Source organism: Saccopteryx bilineata, chromosome 8, assembly GCF_036850765.1.
Source record: "Saccopteryx bilineata isolate mSacBil1 chromosome 8, mSacBil1_pri_phased_curated, whole genome shotgun sequence".
In the NCBI taxonomy this organism is placed as follows: domain Eukaryota; kingdom Metazoa; phylum Chordata; class Mammalia; order Chiroptera; family Emballonuridae; genus Saccopteryx; species Saccopteryx bilineata.
The window spans coordinates 37,531,858-37,552,885 of record NC_089497.1 but is presented as its reverse complement, the minus strand read 5'-3'; the positions used below and the strand labels follow the sequence as shown (position 1 = coordinate 37,552,885).

The 21,028-nt window shown below is 37.8% G+C and overlaps 1 protein-coding gene across 1 annotated transcript in view; it reads left to right on the top strand.

Moving 5' to 3' along the window:
- Positions 1-21,028, top strand: part of CIP2A (cellular inhibitor of PP2A) — a 40,693-nt gene that overhangs the window by 2,779 nt on the left and 16,886 nt on the right. The window contains exons 2-11 of the mRNA XM_066240942.1: positions 2,494-2,641; positions 3,618-3,730; positions 4,578-4,672; positions 5,181-5,277; positions 6,135-6,257; positions 6,414-6,559; positions 9,925-10,000; positions 15,429-15,647; positions 17,661-17,820; positions 20,327-20,468. Coding sequence (XP_066097039.1) covers positions 2,494-2,641; positions 3,618-3,730; positions 4,578-4,672; positions 5,181-5,277; positions 6,135-6,257; positions 6,414-6,559; positions 9,925-10,000; positions 15,429-15,647; positions 17,661-17,820; positions 20,327-20,468 — 1,319 coding nt within the window. The remainder of the gene's footprint in view (positions 1-2,493; positions 2,642-3,617; positions 3,731-4,577; positions 4,673-5,180; positions 5,278-6,134; positions 6,258-6,413; positions 6,560-9,924; positions 10,001-15,428; positions 15,648-17,660; positions 17,821-20,326; positions 20,469-21,028) is intronic.

Sequence of the window (21,028 nt, the reverse complement as noted above, 5' to 3'; positions counted from 1 at the left end):
GTAAAAAAAAAAAAAAAAAAAAAATGAACATACAGTATATAATGTACCTAGGGCAGGCCTAGGCCACAGTAAGTACTAAAGTATTAGTATTACTAAAATAAATTCTATTTGCATAAAACATTCAATGTGTATGAGTAAAGACCAAAATTTATAAAACAATTTTACTTTGTAATGAATAATTATTACATGTGAGAGTACTTAGGTTATTGAAATATGGATCCAGTCCTGAGGGAAATAGTATTTAAAGCAAAAAATGTCTTTAATCTTCCAGAGGGCTAGCTTGATAAGTAGGCAAAAGGGCAATGCTCAGAAGCTTCCTTACTACAAAATATCTTTAATTAGAGTCTGATTTCACCTGTGGACCATTTTCAGTCATACAGACTTTTACTTTAATGTTAAAGCACATAATCCTTGGGAAAATAATTCTGAAGCTCCCTTATCAGTGAAGCTTTAGAAGAAAAACTGATACCTGGGTGAAGGAATAAAAGCACAGAGAGGAAAGATGAGAGGGATACTAAAACAGGCTTTTTACTTAGACTTGTTCTTTTTTTGTTTGTATTTTTTTGAAGTGAAAAATGGGGGGGGGACAGTCTCCCACATGTGCCCCACCGGGATCCACCCTGCACGCCCACCAGGAGGCGATGCTCGGCCCCTCTGAGGCGTTGCTCCTCTGCAGTCAGAGCCATTCTAATGCCTGAGGCAGAAGCCATGGAGCCATCCTCAGCACCCGGGCCAACTTTGCTCCAGTGGAGCCTTGGCTGCAGGAGGGGAAGAGAGAGACAGAGGAAGGAGAGGGGGAGGGGTGAAGAAGCAGATGGGCGCCTCTCCTGTGTGTCCTGGCCGGGAATCGAACCCGGGACTCCTGCATGCCAGGCTGACGCTCTGCCACTGAGCCAACTGGCCAGGGCCTAGACTTGCTCTTTTAAAATAAAAATGTTTCGAAAAGATTTCATCTAATTCTAAAGTAACTAATTAATTTTTCTTTTTGAGTGGAGGGGAGATAGACACACTCCCACATGTACCCTAACCAGATCTACATGGCAACCCCCATCTGGAGGCTAATACTCAAATCAGCTGAGCTATCCTCAGCACCTAAGGTCAACACTTGAACCAGTGGAGCCACTGGCTGCTAGAGGGGAAGAGGGAGAGAAGGCGGAGAGGGAGGGGAAGAGAAGCAGACGGTCTCTTTTCATGCCTTGACTGGAGATCGAACCTGGGATGTCTGCATGCCAGGTTGATGCTCTAGCCACTGAGCAAACCAGCTAGGGCCTATTTTTCCATTTTCATTAATGTTATTCATTAATGAATAACTTTCAAAAAACATTTGAAAATGCATGACTGTCTAACAGCTGTTTTGGGCTTTCAATTCTAGCTTTACCTTCCTGAAGGGGAATGAGGAAGGTGGTTTATAAGGTTATAAGAGAGGAGACCCTGGCCGGTTGGCTCAGCGGTAGAGTGTCGGCCTAGCGTGTGGAGGACCCAGGTTCGATTCCCGGCCAGGGCACATAGGAGAAGCACCCATTTGCTTCTCCACCCCTCCGCTGCGCCTTCCTTTCTGTCTCTCTCTTCCCCTCCCGCAGCCAAGGCTCCATTGGAGCAAAGATGGCCCGGGCGCTGGGGATGGCTCCTTGGCTTCTACCCCAGGCGCTAGATTGGCTCTGGTCGCAACATGGCGACGCCCAGGAGGGGCAGAGCGTAGCCCCATGGTGGGCGTGCCGGGTGGATCCCGGTCGGGCGCATGCGGGAGTCTGTCTGACTGTCTCCCTGTTTCCATCTTCAGAAAAATGCAAAAAAAAAAAAAAAAAAAAAAAAAAAAAAGAGGAGTAAGAAGTGGAATAACCAAAAATAAAATTTGTGCCTGACCTGACTACTTAAACACATTTTTTTGAACTTCCTTTTTTGTGATCTCTAATTTCTGGGTTCAGCTACTGTCTGGAAGGGAGCAGAAATAATACATAGTTAATCATATGGCTAAGCCTTAGAATTTAGCTACTTTTCACTTTGCGTTATCTCTCAAGGTAGGTAGAATGAATGTACTGGAGTTCATTTTTTAAGCCAATATATTAGTAGTAGAGTGTTGATTTGTAGCTGATGCCTTCATGGAGTGTTCAATATATAAATATATAGGAGGAAGGACAAATACTGCTAGGTCAATAGGGAGAATATATATTGCTAGGTTATCAAAAGTTTGCCAGTTAGTTAAATAGAAATATAACGTATTATAGGGTAGTGTAATAGGCAAACCTAACAGTTGGTGGAAGAGGAATAAAAAAGGCTTCCTGGAGGAAACAAAGCTCAGACCTGAACGATTACATTAGCCAGTCAGAGAAGGGATAGAACTTCCCGGCAGAGGGAACCACAGCATGTATGAATTTTCTAAACTGGGGAAGAGAGTAGCATTTGGTACTTCAGAAGAACTGAATTTTTATTTAAAATGGAGAAAAGGTGAACACTGCCAATTTTAACTAACACATTTTAATTACTATTTTGTAGGTAATTTCTGGACAGAAGCTCACACGGTTATTCACATCAAATCAGATATTACCAAGTGAATGCTTGAGTTGCCTTGTTGAGCTACTTGAAGATCCAAACATAAGTGCACCACTGATCTTCAGTATCATCAGTTTGTTATCTCAATTAGGTAATTTATTTAATTTCTCTTTTTTCGGCCCTGGCTGATTGGCTTAGTGGTAGAGCATTGACCCAGTGTGTGGAAGTTCCAGGTTCAATTCTAGTTAGGGCACACAGGAGAAGTGACCATCTGTTTCTCCCCCCTCTCCTTTCCCCTCCTATTCCTTCTCTCTCTCTCTCTCTCTCTCTCTCTCTCTCTCTCTCTCTCTTTCTCTCTCTCTCCCCCTCTCTCTCCCTCCCTCTTCCATAGCCATGGCTCAAGTGATTCGAGCACGTTGGCCCCGGATGCTGAGGATGGCCCTGTTGAGCCTCTGCCTCAGATGTTGCCAGCATAAGTCCTAGATGGGCAGAGCATCTACCCCCAGACTGGAGCCATTGTAGCACCTGAGGCAGAGGCCACAGAGCCATCCTCAGTGCCCAGGCCAACTTTTGCTCCAGTGAAGCCTTGGCTGCAGGAGGGGAAGAGAGAGACAGAGAGGAAGGAGAGGGGGAAAGGTAGAGAAGCAGATAGACACTTCTCCTGTGTGCCCTGACTGCGAATTGAACCTGGGACTTCCACATGCTGGGCTGATGCACTACCACTAAGCCAGCGAGCCAGGGTACATTTGCTTTTTAAATTTTTATTTATTTTTTAGTTAGTAGACTCCCTTTTTAGAACAGTATTAGATATAGAAAAATTGAAACAATTTTTAATAGGAAAACTTCTACAAATATGTAAAGCAGGTTATTTTCCTTTTGATTTAATCCACATAGAGAAATCAATTGTTTATTGACAATAAAGGGAAAGGTTATACTTCCTTCTCTTTTCTCTAGCTCAATTTCTGTGACTAAACTTCTGAATTAGAAACTGTATGTAAATAAAATAGCCACATTATATTTGGTGTTTTTATATAATTGCAAATTTTAATTTGGATATTAAAATTATTTCTTTCATCCATGAAGACCATATGTAAAACTGATATGTTCTGTGCCCTTTTAATTTACAGCTGTAGACAGCGAAACCAGAGACTATCTCCAGAATGCACTGAACCTGAATAACGTGCTGGCAGGAGTGGTATGCCGGAGCAGCAGCTGCCACAAGGAGTCAGTGTTCTTGCAGGTATACACACCCATGCAGCACTTTTCACTTACTACTTGTTCTTCCTTCTTTGCAGATGGAAACCGGTAATATCTATGAGAAACAGCTAACATACAGTGCATATGTCAGTGTAACACGGCATGATTAGGCATATTCTTGTCATTAATAAATTTAGAAACTGGTTGATTGTACCTACATTACTGTTTAAAAGTTTCTAGAGAAGGGAAGCTTATTCACATCTAGCAGTGTTACAGAAGAAAAAACAAATCTACATTGTAACTGCTTTAACAGACTTATAAAACACAGATGTCAACATTATGACATGTAAGTTATTCACATTAAAATTGTCATTTGAGTTAGCATTTAGTCTCAATTTGTTGAAGAAACATTCTGCAAAAACTGAAGATACAGATTTGGTCTTATTTAGCATGACTCGAGCTCTTACACCCATGATATTTTATTGAACCTAAAATGCACTTATAAGAAAGTAAAGCATTGCCAATTAAACTGACATGTAATTTTAAAGATAGTAAATGTGAAAACATGTATATCTTAGATTTGATGGCGTATATGTGTTTAGACCTGCATATAAGTCTAAGATGATGAAATAAGCCGCGTTGATGAAAAGATGCTGTCTTTGAGGTAGGATGTAGAGGAAGGTGAATCAGGAGATGAATCCTAAGGTTTATTACTTTTTATTTAAAGAAAAAAAAAGCGAGAGAACCATATTAAGAAATGGAAAAATTCTTGCTCTAAACTCTGCCTCCTAAAATGGTGACATGCTTAGAATATGCACAGAAGTCCGTTTTTTGTGAACATGCAATATCTTTTTATGTGTTTGTATTCATTACTATATTTTTATTCTCAGTGCATTCAACTTCTGCAGAAATTAACATATAACGTCAGAATTTTTCATTCTGGTGCCAATATAGATGAATTAATTATATTCCTGATAGATCATGTGTGAGTATGCAACCAAACACGTAACCAAAAATCTGTTGTTTTATTTTTAAACTAAAACCAGGTAATAATTCAGTTTTTCTTAAATAATTTTTCCATTGTTTATAAACAGATTAATTTTTATCTACTCCTGCAAGATGATTTTAAGGATGTAAAGCAGCTTTAATTTGCAATATGTAATTTTATATATACATCCATAAATTTATGAAGTGACTTTATTTGAACAGAAAGAAATTACTGAAACTGAAAGTTGTATGTTTATAATTTAATCATAATAGGAGAACATACTAATGAGATAGCATATGATCACTGACAATTATTTTCATATTTCTACGATTGAGTAGAATTATTTAGTTTCAAAACATGAAATGAATGGGCAATGCTATTCAAAGTTTGACTGTATTCACATGTTAATCGGGCTTTTTGCATGCAAAGAGGAATTTTTATGTGTAAATTTTGAATAATTTAAAATGAATTTAATGCTTTTTTATTACTTTTCTTAAAATAACAGTCAGTCTTCTGAAGATGAGTTAACAATGCCTTGCCTAGGATTATTGGCAAATCTTTGTCGACACAATCTTTCTGTTCAAACACACATAAAGACTTTGGTAAGATGGTTTTTGTAGACTGTTTCTTTCTTGTTTTGTGGTAGGTCCTGTGCTTCAAGAAAGTTTTATGCATCTTGTCTCATCCAGCTGACCCACCAAAGTTAATAATCAGATTCACATAAAAATAACTTGAAGTATTCCAGCCTTCATATATGTTGTATTTAAGATGTTAAGGTTAATACAGATGTTGAGTACTTAAAGTTTAATTAGCATCCCATTTTTTGTTGTATTGAATAACACAAGAGAAGCTAAATTATCTTGTGTCAATAGAAGGGAGACACATCACTGGCAATCCCATTGCCCTCAGTCTTCTATTTCCACAAGATCAATGGCAACTCCACCAGAAAGATTCATGAGTAAATACCTAGCGTCCACTACCAGTAGTTGTGATATGTGCAGGCACACTAATGAGGTTAACTGATCCACCATTAGAAATATAGTAAACCAAGGAAGTTTGTTGATTCTTGAAGGCGCTTTGTGAACAACAGTTCCCCTGCTTGCAATATATAGTATTACCTGTTTAATTTTAAATTAAATAATATGTCATTTGTTCATGTGCTAGATTATTCTGACCAGTTCTTATTTTGGAGGTGGAGATTATTTTGAGCCACAGAAGTGTTTGAGAAGTTGAACTTTTACTCACAATCTCGTATCTAAACACTGCTCTTCACTTAGTTGTACCTGTCTATACTACTGGAAGCAGTATATGAAAGTACCCTCTCCTTAAATGACTTTTTATGTTGATAATGATGTTTAATACAAGTTTGCCTACCCTGTGTAAGATGTACTTTCTGAACCAAAATATAAAAATTACAATTTTTCATTCTAATTTATTTCTTAATATTTTTCTTCCTCAGAATAATGTGAAATCTTTTTATCGAACTCTTATAAGCTTCTTGGCCCATAGTAGTTTAACTGTAGTTGTGTTCGCACTTTCAATATTATCCAGTTTGACATTAAACGAAGAGGTTGGGGAAAAGGTAAATATGATTTTTGTTATTATTTTTGAAAATAATTCTAAAGTTTATATTCTTGGATACTTTAAAAGTCCATAATGAGGCTCTTGATTATATTTTACTATGGTTTCAGCTTAACTTTCTTTTTGTATAATATGCTTTCACTAATTTGTTTTTAAGCTGTTCCATGCCCGAAACATTCACCAGACTTTCCAGCTAATATTTAATATTCTCATAAACGGCGATGGCACACTGACCAGAAAGTATTCAGTTGATCTATTGATGGATCTTCTTAAGAATCCTAAAATTGCTGATTATCTTACCAGGTATGGCTCTGACAAATTTTAAGACCTTAAAAAATAAAAAGTCAAGATGTGTTTTTGATACATAAAGCTTTTTAAATTAGTAAACTTGAATTTTACTGATTCACAATAGACTAAATAAGAATATTTTGTTGGGATTTATTCCCATTCTTTTTGCTTTCATGGCCTGAAATGTAAAAATACAACAAGGGTGTGTGTGTGTTTCAGTCTTTGTCTTAAATGAATAAGGTTGTATCATTCTCCAAAATGTACGCATCCTGATTAGTCTTTTTCAAAATCAGTTTTAAATCTTGAACACTATGAGGTTTTTTTGTTTTGTTTTGTTTTGTTTTTCTTCATTTTTCTGAAGCTGGAAACAGGGAGAGACAGTGAGACAGACTCCCGCATGCGCCCGACCGGGATCCACCCGGCACGCCCACCATGGGGCGACGCTCTGCCCACCAGGGGGCGATGCCCTGCCCATCCCGGGCGTCGCCATGTTGCGACCAGAGCCACTCTAGCGCCTGGGGCAGAGGCCAAGGAGCCAACCCCAGCGCCCGGGCCATCTTTGCTCCAATGGAGCCTTGGCTGCGGGAGGGGAAGAGAGAGACAGAGAGGAAAGCGCGGCGGAGGGGTGGAGAAGCAAATGGGTGCTTCTCCTGTGTGCCCTGGCCGGGAATCGAACCCGGGTCCTCCGCACGCTAGGCCGACGCTCTACCGCTGAGCCAACCGGCCAGGGCGAACACTATGAGTTTTTGAAAGAGTATTTTTATTATAAGAACATTCATGTCCATGTGTCTTTCGGTATTTATCATTTTGTATAAAAATGGATGTTTCCTTCAGTGGATGACTCGATTGCATTATATGGCAAAAATGACAACATATATTTATATGTCCATTCTATCATTGGCATTTCATACGATTATGTTTTGACATCAATTAGCAACTGTATTTCAAAGAGTTCATGGCCTTTTTGCATCTTGAATTAAATTTTCAAAGTGTCTAAACTGCTTTGTAGTTCTAAGTTAGAAAATTGTTGGAATTGCTTTAGAGTTAAATTAATGAGTCATTCAGAAACAAAATGTTTATTGAGCCCTGCTATAGTCAAGCATGGGGGAGGAGTCAGTGTTAGCAGAGGCAAGAATATGAAGACATAGTCCTCAAACGTTAAGGAACATGGAATCTAGAAGTTATACAAAGACATAGTTCGTAATCTTTAAGGAATATACAACCTAGAAATTAAAAAAATCAAAAGCTAAGCACTAGGACAAGGTTGATCACTCGTCCTATGGTTAACTGATATTTTGTACTACCAAACAGTATTCGCATTGGCATTTTATTTTTTTTCTCTTAAGCATCAGTAGATAAGGGAACTGTCTTCCAGAATGCCTTCTCTTTACCTGCCTCTCTCTATCTGTTCTGAAAATCTTCCCAGTACATTCTCATGTAATACCTGTACAGACCACCAAACAGTACTTCTTCAACAGCTTTGGAGTAAACAAATAATATTGTGGGTATACCTCTCTGGGAGGAAAGAAAGATAATTTTATTTAACAATAAGTAGTTGCTTAATCACTTTTGTATATCTCTCAGTTACATTATCTATTTTTATTATTAACTTTTAAAATTTTTCCATTGATTTGAAGGAGGAGAGAGAGAAGTACAACTTGTTTCACTTACTTAGTTGTTCCATTTGGTGTTGTACTAATTGGTTGCTTCTCATATCAAACCCACGACCTTGGCACACTAGAATGACACTCTGTTCACTGGGCCACCCAGTCAGGGCTGCATTATCTATTTTCTTTTTCTATCTAGCTATGTTGTCCTCTTATTTATCTGCTCTACCATTTAGCAAAATATTCCTGAATCTGTTCCAAGGTCTGACTTAATACCTGGGTTACTAATCAAAGCTTGAGAAAATCACATCTATGAATTCGTACACTACTTGCCTCTAACTTCATCTGGATAACACCTGTTACATTTATTCCCAATCAGCTTTTTCATTTTCTGCAGTGGCTTTAAATATTTACTACTTTCTTCTTGCCACTTTTACTTAGAAAATGTCCATAATCATTGTCTCACAGAAAAGTAAGAAAATAATAAAGACTCCCATATAATTGGAGGTTCCTCAAATCTTCTCCTGAGCAAAGTTAGCCATGTTTATTCCAATTCTTATTTGGTGCCCCATTTTGTTCATAAACATATCCCATTATTCTGTGCATTAAGTCTCGTTCTGTCCTATCGTCAACAATTTCTCCTATCTCTTTAGTGCCTACCATTCAGTTGACTCCCTTGATTTTTACATTTCCTCAACTTTCATCTTTTTTTTTCAATAATATGTTTCTTTTAAAATTTGTAATCTGCCATTGTATTCATAGTGAATATCCAAATTTTCAGTACAGCCCTCTAAAACCTGGCCACTGGCAGTCAGCCTTATTTTTTCACATTCTTCCTTATGTACTTTTGTATCATTTCAAACAGTAAATAGAACCACTAACTTGCTAGAAATGCCGTTTCATATGTCCATGTGCTATTTTCTGAAGAGCTTTGTTTGGAAGGCTGGGATACTCTTTCTCCTATGTACGTCTGACTCCTATTTCAGACTCAAGTCTGGGAAGCTTCACCTCATCAGGCCTGTTCCATCAAGTCTGGGTTTGATACCCATCCTGTTTCATAACATTTTATACATTTCCATTAAAGCATGTTTTACATTATAATATATTATTTTTTGTTTTCTAACCTTCATCCATAGACTGGGTTCTCTGACAGGGCTCTACTCTCCCGACTCTAGGATTTACCAGTCACATAGAATGTAATGAATGAATGGTACCACTAGGACCTCTTAGTGTTGTTAACACAGGGCCCTGCTCCTTACTTCTGTATCTGCAGAGCCTAACTTAATATCTGGACATTGTAGATGCTTTATAAATAACTAGCTAATTGTTAGTATATTACTGTTTTGTGAATTTTACAGCCTTTAAAAAAAGGCTATTGAGGTATAGAAAGTTCAAATGAATTATTTCTTGCAATGAGTTGTTTTTATACTGTTTTTATATATGACAGAATCATTTTATGCATATCATAGTGGTAGGATGTGTTTCAAGTTTTAAATATAAATTTTATAAAGGCTGTTCTATATTAGAAGCTCAAATAGGTGAAAGAATACACTTACATTTCATGTTTATTTTGTACATAAATAATTTTTGATGTATCAATTTTACAATATCATTTGATGGACGATTTTTTAAAACTGTCTCAGGAGTACAGCGAAGTGGCTAGACAGTAATATACTTTACAGAGTGATCCCCTGATATTTCCAGTACCCACCTGGTGCTGTACATAGATAGTTATTACAATTATTCATTTATCGTATACCTTTTCATACCTAGATATGAGCACTTTTCTTCATGCCTTAATCAAGTATTAGGTCTTCTTAATGGAAAGGATTCTGATTCTTCTTCAAAGGTATGTAAAAACAACTCTTGTTTTAAACTTTTTAAAAACTACTTTATGAAAAATCTAAGTGCACAGTTCACAAACTAAGTGTAGTTTAAATTTGAAGCAGAGAGGGAGAGTCAGAGAAGCACAACTTGTTTCACTTACTTAGTTTTTCCATTTAGTTTTGTACTAATTGGTGGATTCTAGTATGTACTCTGACCCGGGATCGAACCCATGACCTTGGCACACCAGAATGACACTATCCGCTCACTGAGCCAATGTCTAGATCAAGAAACAGAACATTACTCTAGAACTCTCCTTAAATCTTTATACACTGGTATAGCCTCTTTGGAAAACTGTTCACAGTGCTTACTGACCATATGTGTACCGTATGATGTAGTAGTTCCACTCCTAGCTACATAGTCAGGAGAAACATGTTCATAATTTCACCAAAATACATGCAGAAAATACAGTCATCCCTCGCCATGTCGCGGTTCACTTTTGGTGGTCTCACTGTGTTGCGGATTTTTAAATTGTATAGTATATCTAATTTTGTACTAAGGATTTTTTCTATATCATGGGATTTTGTGGTATATAGGTATTTTTATATACTGGTTATTTTAATTATTTTTGCAGTAAAATATGAATATGCATTTTCTAGCCTAAATAATTGAAAACTAAAAAATGTAGAAAAAATTAAAACATATTAAAAGAATTTAAATCAAAATAAAGTTTTAAAATACATATAAATAATAAAATAAATATAAGGTCGCTATGTAGCATCCACCGGGTATGAGAACAAACGTCGGAGACTTTCAGGAGTTAAGATGTTACTTTATTGGCCAGTTTAACCTGCGCAGGGGCCAACTCCCGAGATGTCCGGAGACACCGTGCCCACAAGGAGCTGCAAATGGGAGCCACGCCTGGAGCTTAGAGCCAAGTCCTTATATATCCTAAGTGAGCAAGCATAGGACAGAAGCAGATGTGGCAGTTTAGCTATTGGCTAGGGAGGTCACACGCAGCATAGCAACAGGGGCCGGCATAGCAACAGGGGCCGGTTTTAGCTTAGTGGCGAATTTCAAACCTAAACTTCTGATAAGGGTCTCTGACCTTCTTTGTTCCCAGCCTCACAGGAGCCATATCAGCACTTACTGTTCCTGCAACAGTTACACTCTTTGGCAGCCCCAGTACTCCCTGAATCTAACAGCTACTTGGCAGATTTTTACCTATTGCGGAGGGGTTCTGGAACCTAACCCCTGTGATAGACGAGTGACTACTGTATTAATCAAATAGAAAATTAAATTAATTAAATTTGAAAATCATACCATTTACTGATTTTGTGTGTTTGTGATAGACAGACAGACAGACAGACGGGAAAGGAGAGACATGAGAAGTATCAACTCATAGTTGTGGCCTCTTAGTTGCCCATTGATTGCTTTCTCATATGTGCTTTGACCGGGGGCTCCAGCCAAGCCAGCGACCATGGTGTCATGTCTATGGTCCCAGTGACCTCACGCTTACGCTGGTGAGCCTGCGCTCAAGCCAGCGACCTTAGGGTTTCGAACCTGGGTCCTCTGCATCCTAGGCCAAGGCTTATCCACTGTGCTACCACCTGGTCAGGCCCATTTACTGATTTTTTAAAATGTCAAATACTTCCCGGATAAATCTGACAAAACATGTACAAAACCTCTACTCTGAAATTGTGAAATGAGAGAAATAAAAAACCTAAATAAATATGGACACACCAAGTTTATAGTTTGCAAGAATTTACAGTGTTTGGTCAATCAAAATTATAGCAGGTTTTAGTGGGGGTTTTTTTGTTTCTGTATTTATTTTTTTGGTGTTTGTGGAAATTAGGAAGCTGATTATATGAAGGTCTAAAAACAACCATGGCTATCTTGAAACAAATGAACAAAGTGGGAGGCTTATACTACCAGATATCAAGATTTGCTGTGAAGTTGCAATAATTAAAACAGTGCAATATTGTCCTTGAGTGTAGGTAGCCCAATGAGCCCAGTGGAACAACAGTCCAGTCCAAACCATAGTTTATGGATTCTGATTGATAACAGTGAAGTCTTAAAAGGATGGTCATTTCAATAAATGCCACTGGGTCAATTGAATATTCATATGGGAAAAAACTGAATTGTGACCCTTATCTTATACCACATGTGAAAATTGGTTCCAGAAAGATTGTAGATCTAAATGTGAAAGGTCATACAATGAACTTTTAGAGGAAACATCCAGCAGAATATCTACCTTTATAGCTTTGGAATAGACAAAGTTTTTCTTAAACAAAAAAACAAAAACGCCAGCTCTACAGGAAAAAAGTTGAGAAGTAGAGCTATATTAAAATTAAGAGTTTCTATTCATAAAAAGATCACCAATAAGAGAGTGAAAAAACAACTCAGCATTGGAAAGTTATCTGTACATATATCCAACAAAGGGCTCCTATCTAAAATGTTATCTAAAAATTTGTACATATAAGCAGAAAATAGAGTGGACCCAATAGCTAATCTAAACAAAGAAAACTTGAATTTGTCAATAAATATGAAGTGCGTATTCAACTTTATTAATATTCTGAGAATGGATATTTAAATGGTAATGCAACATCACTGCTTACCTACCAGATGGTTAAAATTAAAAATAGGGGTAAGATCAAGTATAGATGAGAATGTTAAAACTTCCTAAGTGTCTTAGTATGCATGGACTGAAATTTGATACAGTTCACTTATGAAAACTGGCATTATCTACTACCATTAGGCACATGCATACTATAGCATCTGACCATTCCACTCTTAAGAATTTACCCCAAAGAATTGAATGTATATGTTCACCAGAAGACATGTATAAATTAGCAGTTCTGCTCCCGATAGCCAAGCATTAGAAATAATTCAAATGCTGTCAGCAGTGGAGTGGGAACATAAACAGTGGAACTGGAAAACAAGCATGCACCACTTAACGGGGATACATTCTGAGAAATGAATCATTTTATGAACATCATAAATGTACTTACACAAACCTCGGTGGTGTAGCCTACTACCTACCTAGGCTATATGGTATAGCTTATTTCTCTGAGGCTACAAACCTGTACAGCATCTTATTGCATTGAATACTGTAGGCAGTTATAACACAATGATATTTATGCACCTAAACACTAAACATAGAAAAGTAGTAAAAATACAATACAAAAGATTAAAAAAAAGATGCACTGTGTAGGGCATTTTCCATAAATGAAGTTGCTCTATGTGAGTGATTGAGTGAGTGTGAATGTGAAGGCCTAGTATCATACATTACCCTACTGTATGTAGACTTCATAAACACCACACACTTAGGCTATACTAAATTTATAAAACACAAAATGAAATCAAGCACAAGAGAAAAATGATGCGATCAAGAGACACTATAAACATGAGATCTTTGAAGTTGCTACTGGCATGACCACATACTGTTTTACAGCAAAAAGAGTACATCCTAAATAATGATTAAAAGTATAGCATAGGCCTGACCTGTGGTGGTGCAGTGGATAAAGCATCAACCTGGAAATGCTGAGGTCGCCAGTTCAAAACCCTGGGCTTGCCTGGTCTAAGGCACATATGGGAGTTGATGCTTCCAGCTCCTCCCCCCTTCTCTCTCTCTGTCTCTCCCTCTCCTCTCTAAAATGAATAAATAAATAAAAATAAAACTGAGTTACCTTTAAAAAAAAAAGATTAAAAAAAAAGTATAGCATAGTACATACATAAAGCAGTAACAATGGCACTTATCATTACCAAGTAGTATGCACTGAATAATTATATGTGCTGTACTTTTATGCAACTGGCAGCCTGTTTACACCAGCATCATTACAAACATGAGTAATACGCTATGCTCTGGCATTAAGATGAGACTAAGGGATAGGAATTTTTCAGCTCCCTTACAATCTTATGGGACCACCATTATGTGTGCTGTCTGTCATTGAAATGTCATGTGGCGCATGACTACTGTACAACTGAACATGAGTGAAATGTGACAGCATGCAACAATATGGATGAATCTCACTAACGATGCTAAGCTAAAAATGCCAGACATAAGCGTATACACTGTAAGGCTCTATTTATGTGTAAGGTGAGGCAAAGGTAGGTTTGCAAAACATTCTTGTATTATTTATTGTATTAATTTCCATATGAACAACTGTATAAAAAAGTCCCATGTGATTGTTTAATATAAACTGGTAAGCTGATTGAAAAATTAATGTAGAAATACAAAAATCCAAGAATAGTGAAGGTAAAATTAATCTGTGTTGTCAGAAATCTGAAGTGGAGGAATGGTTCCACGTTGCCTTAGGAGGGGACACAAGTGGGTTCTGGAATTCCGGTAGAATTTTCTTTCTTAATCTGGTTGCTAGTTTTCTGGTGTGTTCACTTTGGGCAAAGCATCTAACTGCACTAGTGATTGATTTGTTTATTTCTCTCTATGCTGTACTTACAGAGTAAGTGTAATTGGGAAAATATATTCTTGTATGTGTACATAACATGTCCCTGGTAAGAAAAACAGTAAACTAGTAACATTGCATGCTCTCAGGGAGTGTAACTAGAGGTCAGGCTGGTACCTTTGACTTTGGAATCAAGAACATGTATTACCTATCCTAAAACAAGTACTACAATTTATATTTAAAAGAGAATAAATCAAAGATTGTTTCTAGAAAATGCCAGTTGGCTGAGTTCTATTAAAATGAGACGCTATCAAGTTGATTAAAACACAGATCCCAATTATATGTCATTTATGAGAAACAAAGTTAGAAAATAAGTGATAGGCAAAGAAATTAAAAGAAAAATTTAAGACAGGTTAGGAGTATGTGAAATAAGATAGACTTTAACTTAACAATTAATAAACCGGTTGATGTGGAATGTTATGTAATGCTATAGGGCCCAATTATGAAGTAAAAAATAAATAAGGTAGAGTAGGAGAGCCCAGGGCATAATGCTGACGGACAAACTGTGAAAATAGCCGTTCTTAAGATCTTAAAGCTTTGGGATACCACTTTTAATACTATCCTAAAGAATGCTTTATAGCAGTTCTTGAAGCTTACTTAGCATACTAGCAAGTGTTAGTTACTAATTTTATTTTAATTTTTTTATTTTAAAAACAGATTTGTAAAGAATAAATAAACAAAAACAACATTTGTGCTTGCACTATGAAGTGCTTCGGGGGCATGTAAACAGTGGTTGCGGTTGCCCGTCAGGCTCCCATGTCCTGTTTATCAGCAGTGACCACTGCAGACAGAGTTCTTTGTAACCTTGTAGAACCTGTTAACTCTTTTTGAAAAATAATACTGGGAGAAAAATTGGAAGCTGCTCCTAATTTTTGTTGGAGGGTATTTTCTTTTAAAATGTCTGTTATTTTTAGTGTCATAATTTGATCACTTTGTGCATTCAAATCTAATGAAACTGACATTTAATGAAGACTCTGTGTTGCACAGGTTTTAGAATTACTTCTTGCCTTCTGTTCAGTAACTCAGCTGCGCCATGTGCTCACTCGGATGATCTTTGAACAGTCTCCATCTGGCAACACTGTTTTGGGCAGCCGTTCTAAATGCTTAGAACCTACTGTAGCTCTGCTTCATTGGTCAGGCCAACCATTGGATGGATCAGAAAACTGTTCAATTTTAGCACTGGAGTTGTTCAAGGAAATATTTGAGGTAATATTTGACTTTTCTACTTTTTTTTTTAAGATTTTACTTATTGCCTGACCAGGTGGTGGCACAGTGGATGAAGCGTCGGACTGGGATGTGGAGGACCCAGGTTCAAGACCCCGAGGTTGCCAGCTTGAGCGCGGGCTCAAACAAGGGATTACTCGGTCTGCTAAGGGCCCACGGTCAAGGCACATATGAGAGAGCAATCAGTGAAGAACTGGGGTGTCGCAGCGAAGGGCTGATGGTTGATGCTTCTCATCTCTCTCCGTTCTCGTGTCTGTCCCTATCTATCCCTCTCTCTGACTCTCTCTCTGTCCCTGTTAAAAGAAAAAAGAAGAAAGATTTTACTTATTGAGAGAGGAGAGAGAGAGAAAGGGGTGAAGGAGCAGAAAGCATCAGCTTGTAGTAGTTACTTCTTGTATGTGCCTTCACAGGGCAAGCCCGGGGTTCCAAACCGGCCTCCTCAGCATTCCAGGTTAGTGCTTTGTCCACTGTGCCACTGTAGCTCAGGCTTGACTTTTCCACTTTTAGGATTCTCAGTGAACAGTTGTATTTTAAAATGTTCATATTAATCTTCCAGTTGTGCCTGACCGTGGTGGTGCAGTGGATAAAGCGTCGACCTGGAAATGCTGAGGTCGCCGGTTCGAAACCCTGGGCTTGCCTGGTCAAGGCACATATTGGAGTTGATGCTTCCAGCTCCTGCCCCCTGTCTCTCTCTCTCTCTCTCTCTGTATCTCTCTCTCCCTCTCTCTTTCCTCTGTAAAATGAATAAATAAAATACAAATTAAAAAAAAAAAAATTAAAATTAAAATTAAAAAAAAAAAAAAAAAAATCTTCCAGTTGTTCATACATTTCAGGAAAACTTCTCCATTACCAGGCTCCCCACCATTCAGCTACTGAATTTTTTTTTCTGGCAAAGTCACAGATAATAGTGTTTTCCTTTTTTTCACAGAAACGCTTGTATAAACTTCTTTCAGTGTAATAAGTAAAGGCTTATGACTTATATGTTTTCTTGTTGTATAACTACTTTCTGAAGTAATCACATTGTATCTCAGTAGATACTGTCTACTGTTTATTAAGCTGTTGAGGGGACTATCAGAGGAACATTGGATTCAGTTAGTGAGATGGCGTGGAGCATGCCAACCACTTTCAGACGTTTAGGATACAGACAAAAATTCTTTCCCTAGAGGCCATCACATTCTGGCAGATTTTACCACCAGGGTCATTTTGCATTCTCGACCCTGCTCCCTGCTTTTACCCATTCTGCCAGAGTCTTTCTAGAATGTCTCCCCTCTCCTCACTGGATCCTATGCACAAACAAATGTACATGAATGCTTTTAAAAATTTATTGTTTATTTAATCACTTTTTTAGTCATTGATTTTAGAGAAGAAGGGGGACCGGAGGGAGAGAAAAACATAGATCTTTTCCTGTATGTACCTGACCAGGGATTGAACTCGCAGCCTTTGCATATCGGGACCATGCTCTCACCAACCACACTATCCAGCCAGGGCGCCTGATCAAAAATTTTTTAAACAATTATGCATAAGTTGTTTTTTCTGTTTTATTTTGGTCTTGACTGCTAACAATCTGTTTTAGTATTTAAAAAGCCCTTTGATTCTTGATGGAAATTATTTATGGTTATAAAATATTAAGACTAGTATCTATTTAATTATTATAATTACATTTAGCAAACTCGAGATATCTGTTTTTAGTACATACTTTTAATTTGTAATAATTTTAAAATCACAAATATAGTCTATTTAAAAATGTCTTCTTTGCAGCTGATTAACCCAAAATCTTATTGTTCCATATCAGAGAAAAAGTCATCACAGCTCTCAAAACTGGATAAAAGGGTAGATCTGAAATAGAAGACATAAGTCAATGAACTATTAAAGTACCTGTAAGAAAATTTAAAAGAGTATATTGTAGCACTGTGATGGCTATTTCTGCATTCTGTAGTCCATCTTTTGTTCTGTTTTTAATCATTGGTTTAATCATTGGCGGTGGTTATATTCCAGGATGTCATAGATACTGCTAGCAGTTCCTCCGCTGACCATTTTGTGGCCCTTCTGCTGCCTACAGTCCTTGATCAGCTTCAGTTCACAGAGCAAAATCTAGATGAGGTCTTAATAAGAAAAAAATGTGAAAGGATGGTCAAAGCCATTGAAGTTTTGTTAAATATCCTTTACTGGTATAAATGTGGAAACTAAATAACCACTCACTTTTTTCCAGCATTGCATTTGCTGCATTTTTGTTTTTAGTTGTAATATTATAACTTTTCATGCATCTATATATTCAGAATTATTGAACTGAAATTTAAAATATAGAACTGATTCTCAAATGTAGAATTTCGATAAAAGTTGTTCGGACTCTTTCCCCTTATTCCTATGCAAAAGTCTTAAGCTAAAGAACATTTTCAGAAATGCTTTTTAAACTTAATTTAGATATTTCTGTCATGGTTTGAGATTAGGAGTTATATTCTAAAATATCTGCCCTATTACTTTCTTCTGATGGTAATTGTTGCCCCTGTATGATTTACGGTGCCATCTTTGGTGGAGTGTATCAGAATAAGTAAATTTTGGTAAAGGTGTCATTATTTTAGCCAAGTAATTTTTAACTTTTAAAAATTAAAGCATAAATGTTTTCAATGAAGATGACATCACACTTGGGTATAAAACAAATACTATCAACAAATTAGTTTATTTAAAAAAAATAGACCTTGAGTACTATTAGTGTCACTGCTTACCTTCTGTATACTGATTTTCTTTTCTTTTTTTAGAGAGAGACAGGAAGGGAGAGAGAAAGAAGCATCACCTTGAAGTTACATCACTTTAGTTGTTCATTGATTACTTCTCATATGTGCCTTAACTGGGGGACTCCAGCTGAAGCAGGACCCCTTGCTCAAGTTAATGACCTTGGGTTCAAGACAGCAACCATGGGATCATGTCAGTGATCCCACACTCAAGCTGGCAGTCCCATGCTCAAGCTGGTGACCTTGAGGTTTTGAGCCTGGGAACCTAATGTCCCAGGCTGACTATCCACTGTACCACCATGGGCCAGGCTATCCTGATTTTTCTAGGTTTTCCGTACTAGGTTTTTTTGTTTGTTTATATTTTTAGATCAGCTGATTCTAAGCCTTTAAAAGTTTAAATCTCAATTTTTAATTATTAATGCTTTTATTATTATCAGCAAGGAGTTTCTGTATATGAGTCAGATCTCTTATATTTGCCTGGTCAGGTTTTTTTGTATCTCAAAGCAAAAAGAATTTGTTGAACTTTGTCTTGCCCTGTAGCAAACTCCGCATCTCTTTAATCTCTTCTCTGAGCCACTGTTTCTTAATTTTCTTCTTCCTTTACAGGAGTGATGTTCAACCTTGGCAATTTTTTTTTTTATTTAAGTGAGAGGAAGGGAGATAGACAGACAGACTCCCACATGTGGCCTGACCAGAATCCACTTGGCAACCCCCATTGGGGGCGATGCTCTGCCCATCCAAGGCCATGCTCGCAACCAAGGTATTTTTTAGTGCCTGAGGCAGAGGCTCCATGGAGCCATGCTCAGTGCCTGGGGCAGACATGCTCGAATCAATTGAACCATGGCTGTGGAAGGAGGAGAGAGAGAGAGAGAGAAAAGGGGGAAGGGAGGAGAAGCAGATGTGCACTTCTCCAGTGTGCCCTGATCAGGAATCTAACCCAGGACTTCCACACAGCAGGTTGATGCTCAACCACTGAGCCAACCAGTCAGTGCTGCAATCTTGGCAATTTATTAGAATCATCAGAACATTTAAAAAACACTGACATAATAACCATACTTTCAGAGATTCTAATTTAATTGGACTAATGTGAAACTATGGAGGAAGGAGTTTTTATGATTATTTAAATTACATAAGTGATTCTGACATACAGTTGAAAACCATGCTATGGAGACACATAGTCACTTTGCTTGACCTTAGAGATATCTGTAATATATTCAGGCCTTCTTTCATTGATTGGTACCAAACTTGACCCTTTTGAAGTGATAAATATTTAAAATAGCTTACAGCAGGGGTCGGGAACCTATGGCTCTCTAGCCAGATGTGGCTCTTTTGATGGCTGCATCTGGCTCGCAGACAAATCTTTAATAAAAAAAATAATGTTAAAAATATAAAATATTCTCATGCATTACAATCCATTTCCTACCACTCATGTGCTGGGTTGCGGGTGGCTGGGGCCAATCACAGCTGTCCTCCAGGACAACACCAAATTTTTATTGGATAATGCGTAACATACACGGGTTGTTGTATGGCTCTCACAAGAATTACATTTTAAAATATGTGGTGTTCATGGTTCTCTCCGCCAAAAAGCTTCCTGACCCCTGGCTTACAGTGTCCAAACTAGGAGAAAAATTCAACAAATATTTATTGAACTGTTGTGATACCTGGTAACAAAAACTAACATCTAGGAGAGTAATGAATTCTTTGTTTCTCTACCTTTCAGTCAGAAAGTTTTGGTGTCAATCCCAGCTCTTGCTACTTACCAGTCACTTAACTGCTCTGAGCTCTAGTTTCCTAATCTGTCGTTGAACTAATGTAATAACACTGAATTGCAGTGAGGAGATCATTTGTATGAAATCATCCTAAATGCTGTAAAGTGCTATACAAAAATAAGGTTTCTGAGAACTTTTTGTTTGTGTCCTTAATAATACTTACCTCTGTGTGGAGATGATACCCTAAAAATGCACATTGCAAAAATTCTGACTACTATCAAATGTACCACTCTGATAGAAAAACAGTTTGCATATGGCAAAATTGATCTGGGGTTTGGAACAAAAGTCGCCGATTCTGAATTGTGGTGAGTATATGAAATCCAAATTGCAAAACGGTAAGGCCAAACTTAATAAAAATCAAAAGATGTAGTGATTCTCATCTCTTGGAGGCTATCCTTGGGGTATGTTCTTTTTTTTTTTTTTTTTTGTATTTTTTGTATTTTTCTGAAGTTGTAAATGGGGAGGCAGTCCTGCATGCGCCCGACCGGGATCCACCGGCAGCCCATTAGGGGGCGATGCTCTGTTGCAACCAGAGCCATTCTAGCGCCTGAGGCAGAGGCCACAGAGCCATCCTCAGCGCCCGGGCCAATTTTGCTCCAATGGAGCCTTGGTTGAGGGGAAGAGAGAGACAAAGAGGAAGGAGAGGGGAGGAGTTGAGAAGCAGATGGGCGCTTCTCCTGTGTGCCCTGGCCGGGAATCGAACCCAGGACTCCTGCACGCCAGGCCGACACTCTACCACTGAGCCAACCGGCCAGGGCGGGGTATGTTCTGTTAACTGAACGTGCAGGAAAGAATGAAAATTTTTTCATAATGAATTTTTAGAAAGTTTATTCAATTCATGGATCACATGCTTTTGAAGAAAGAT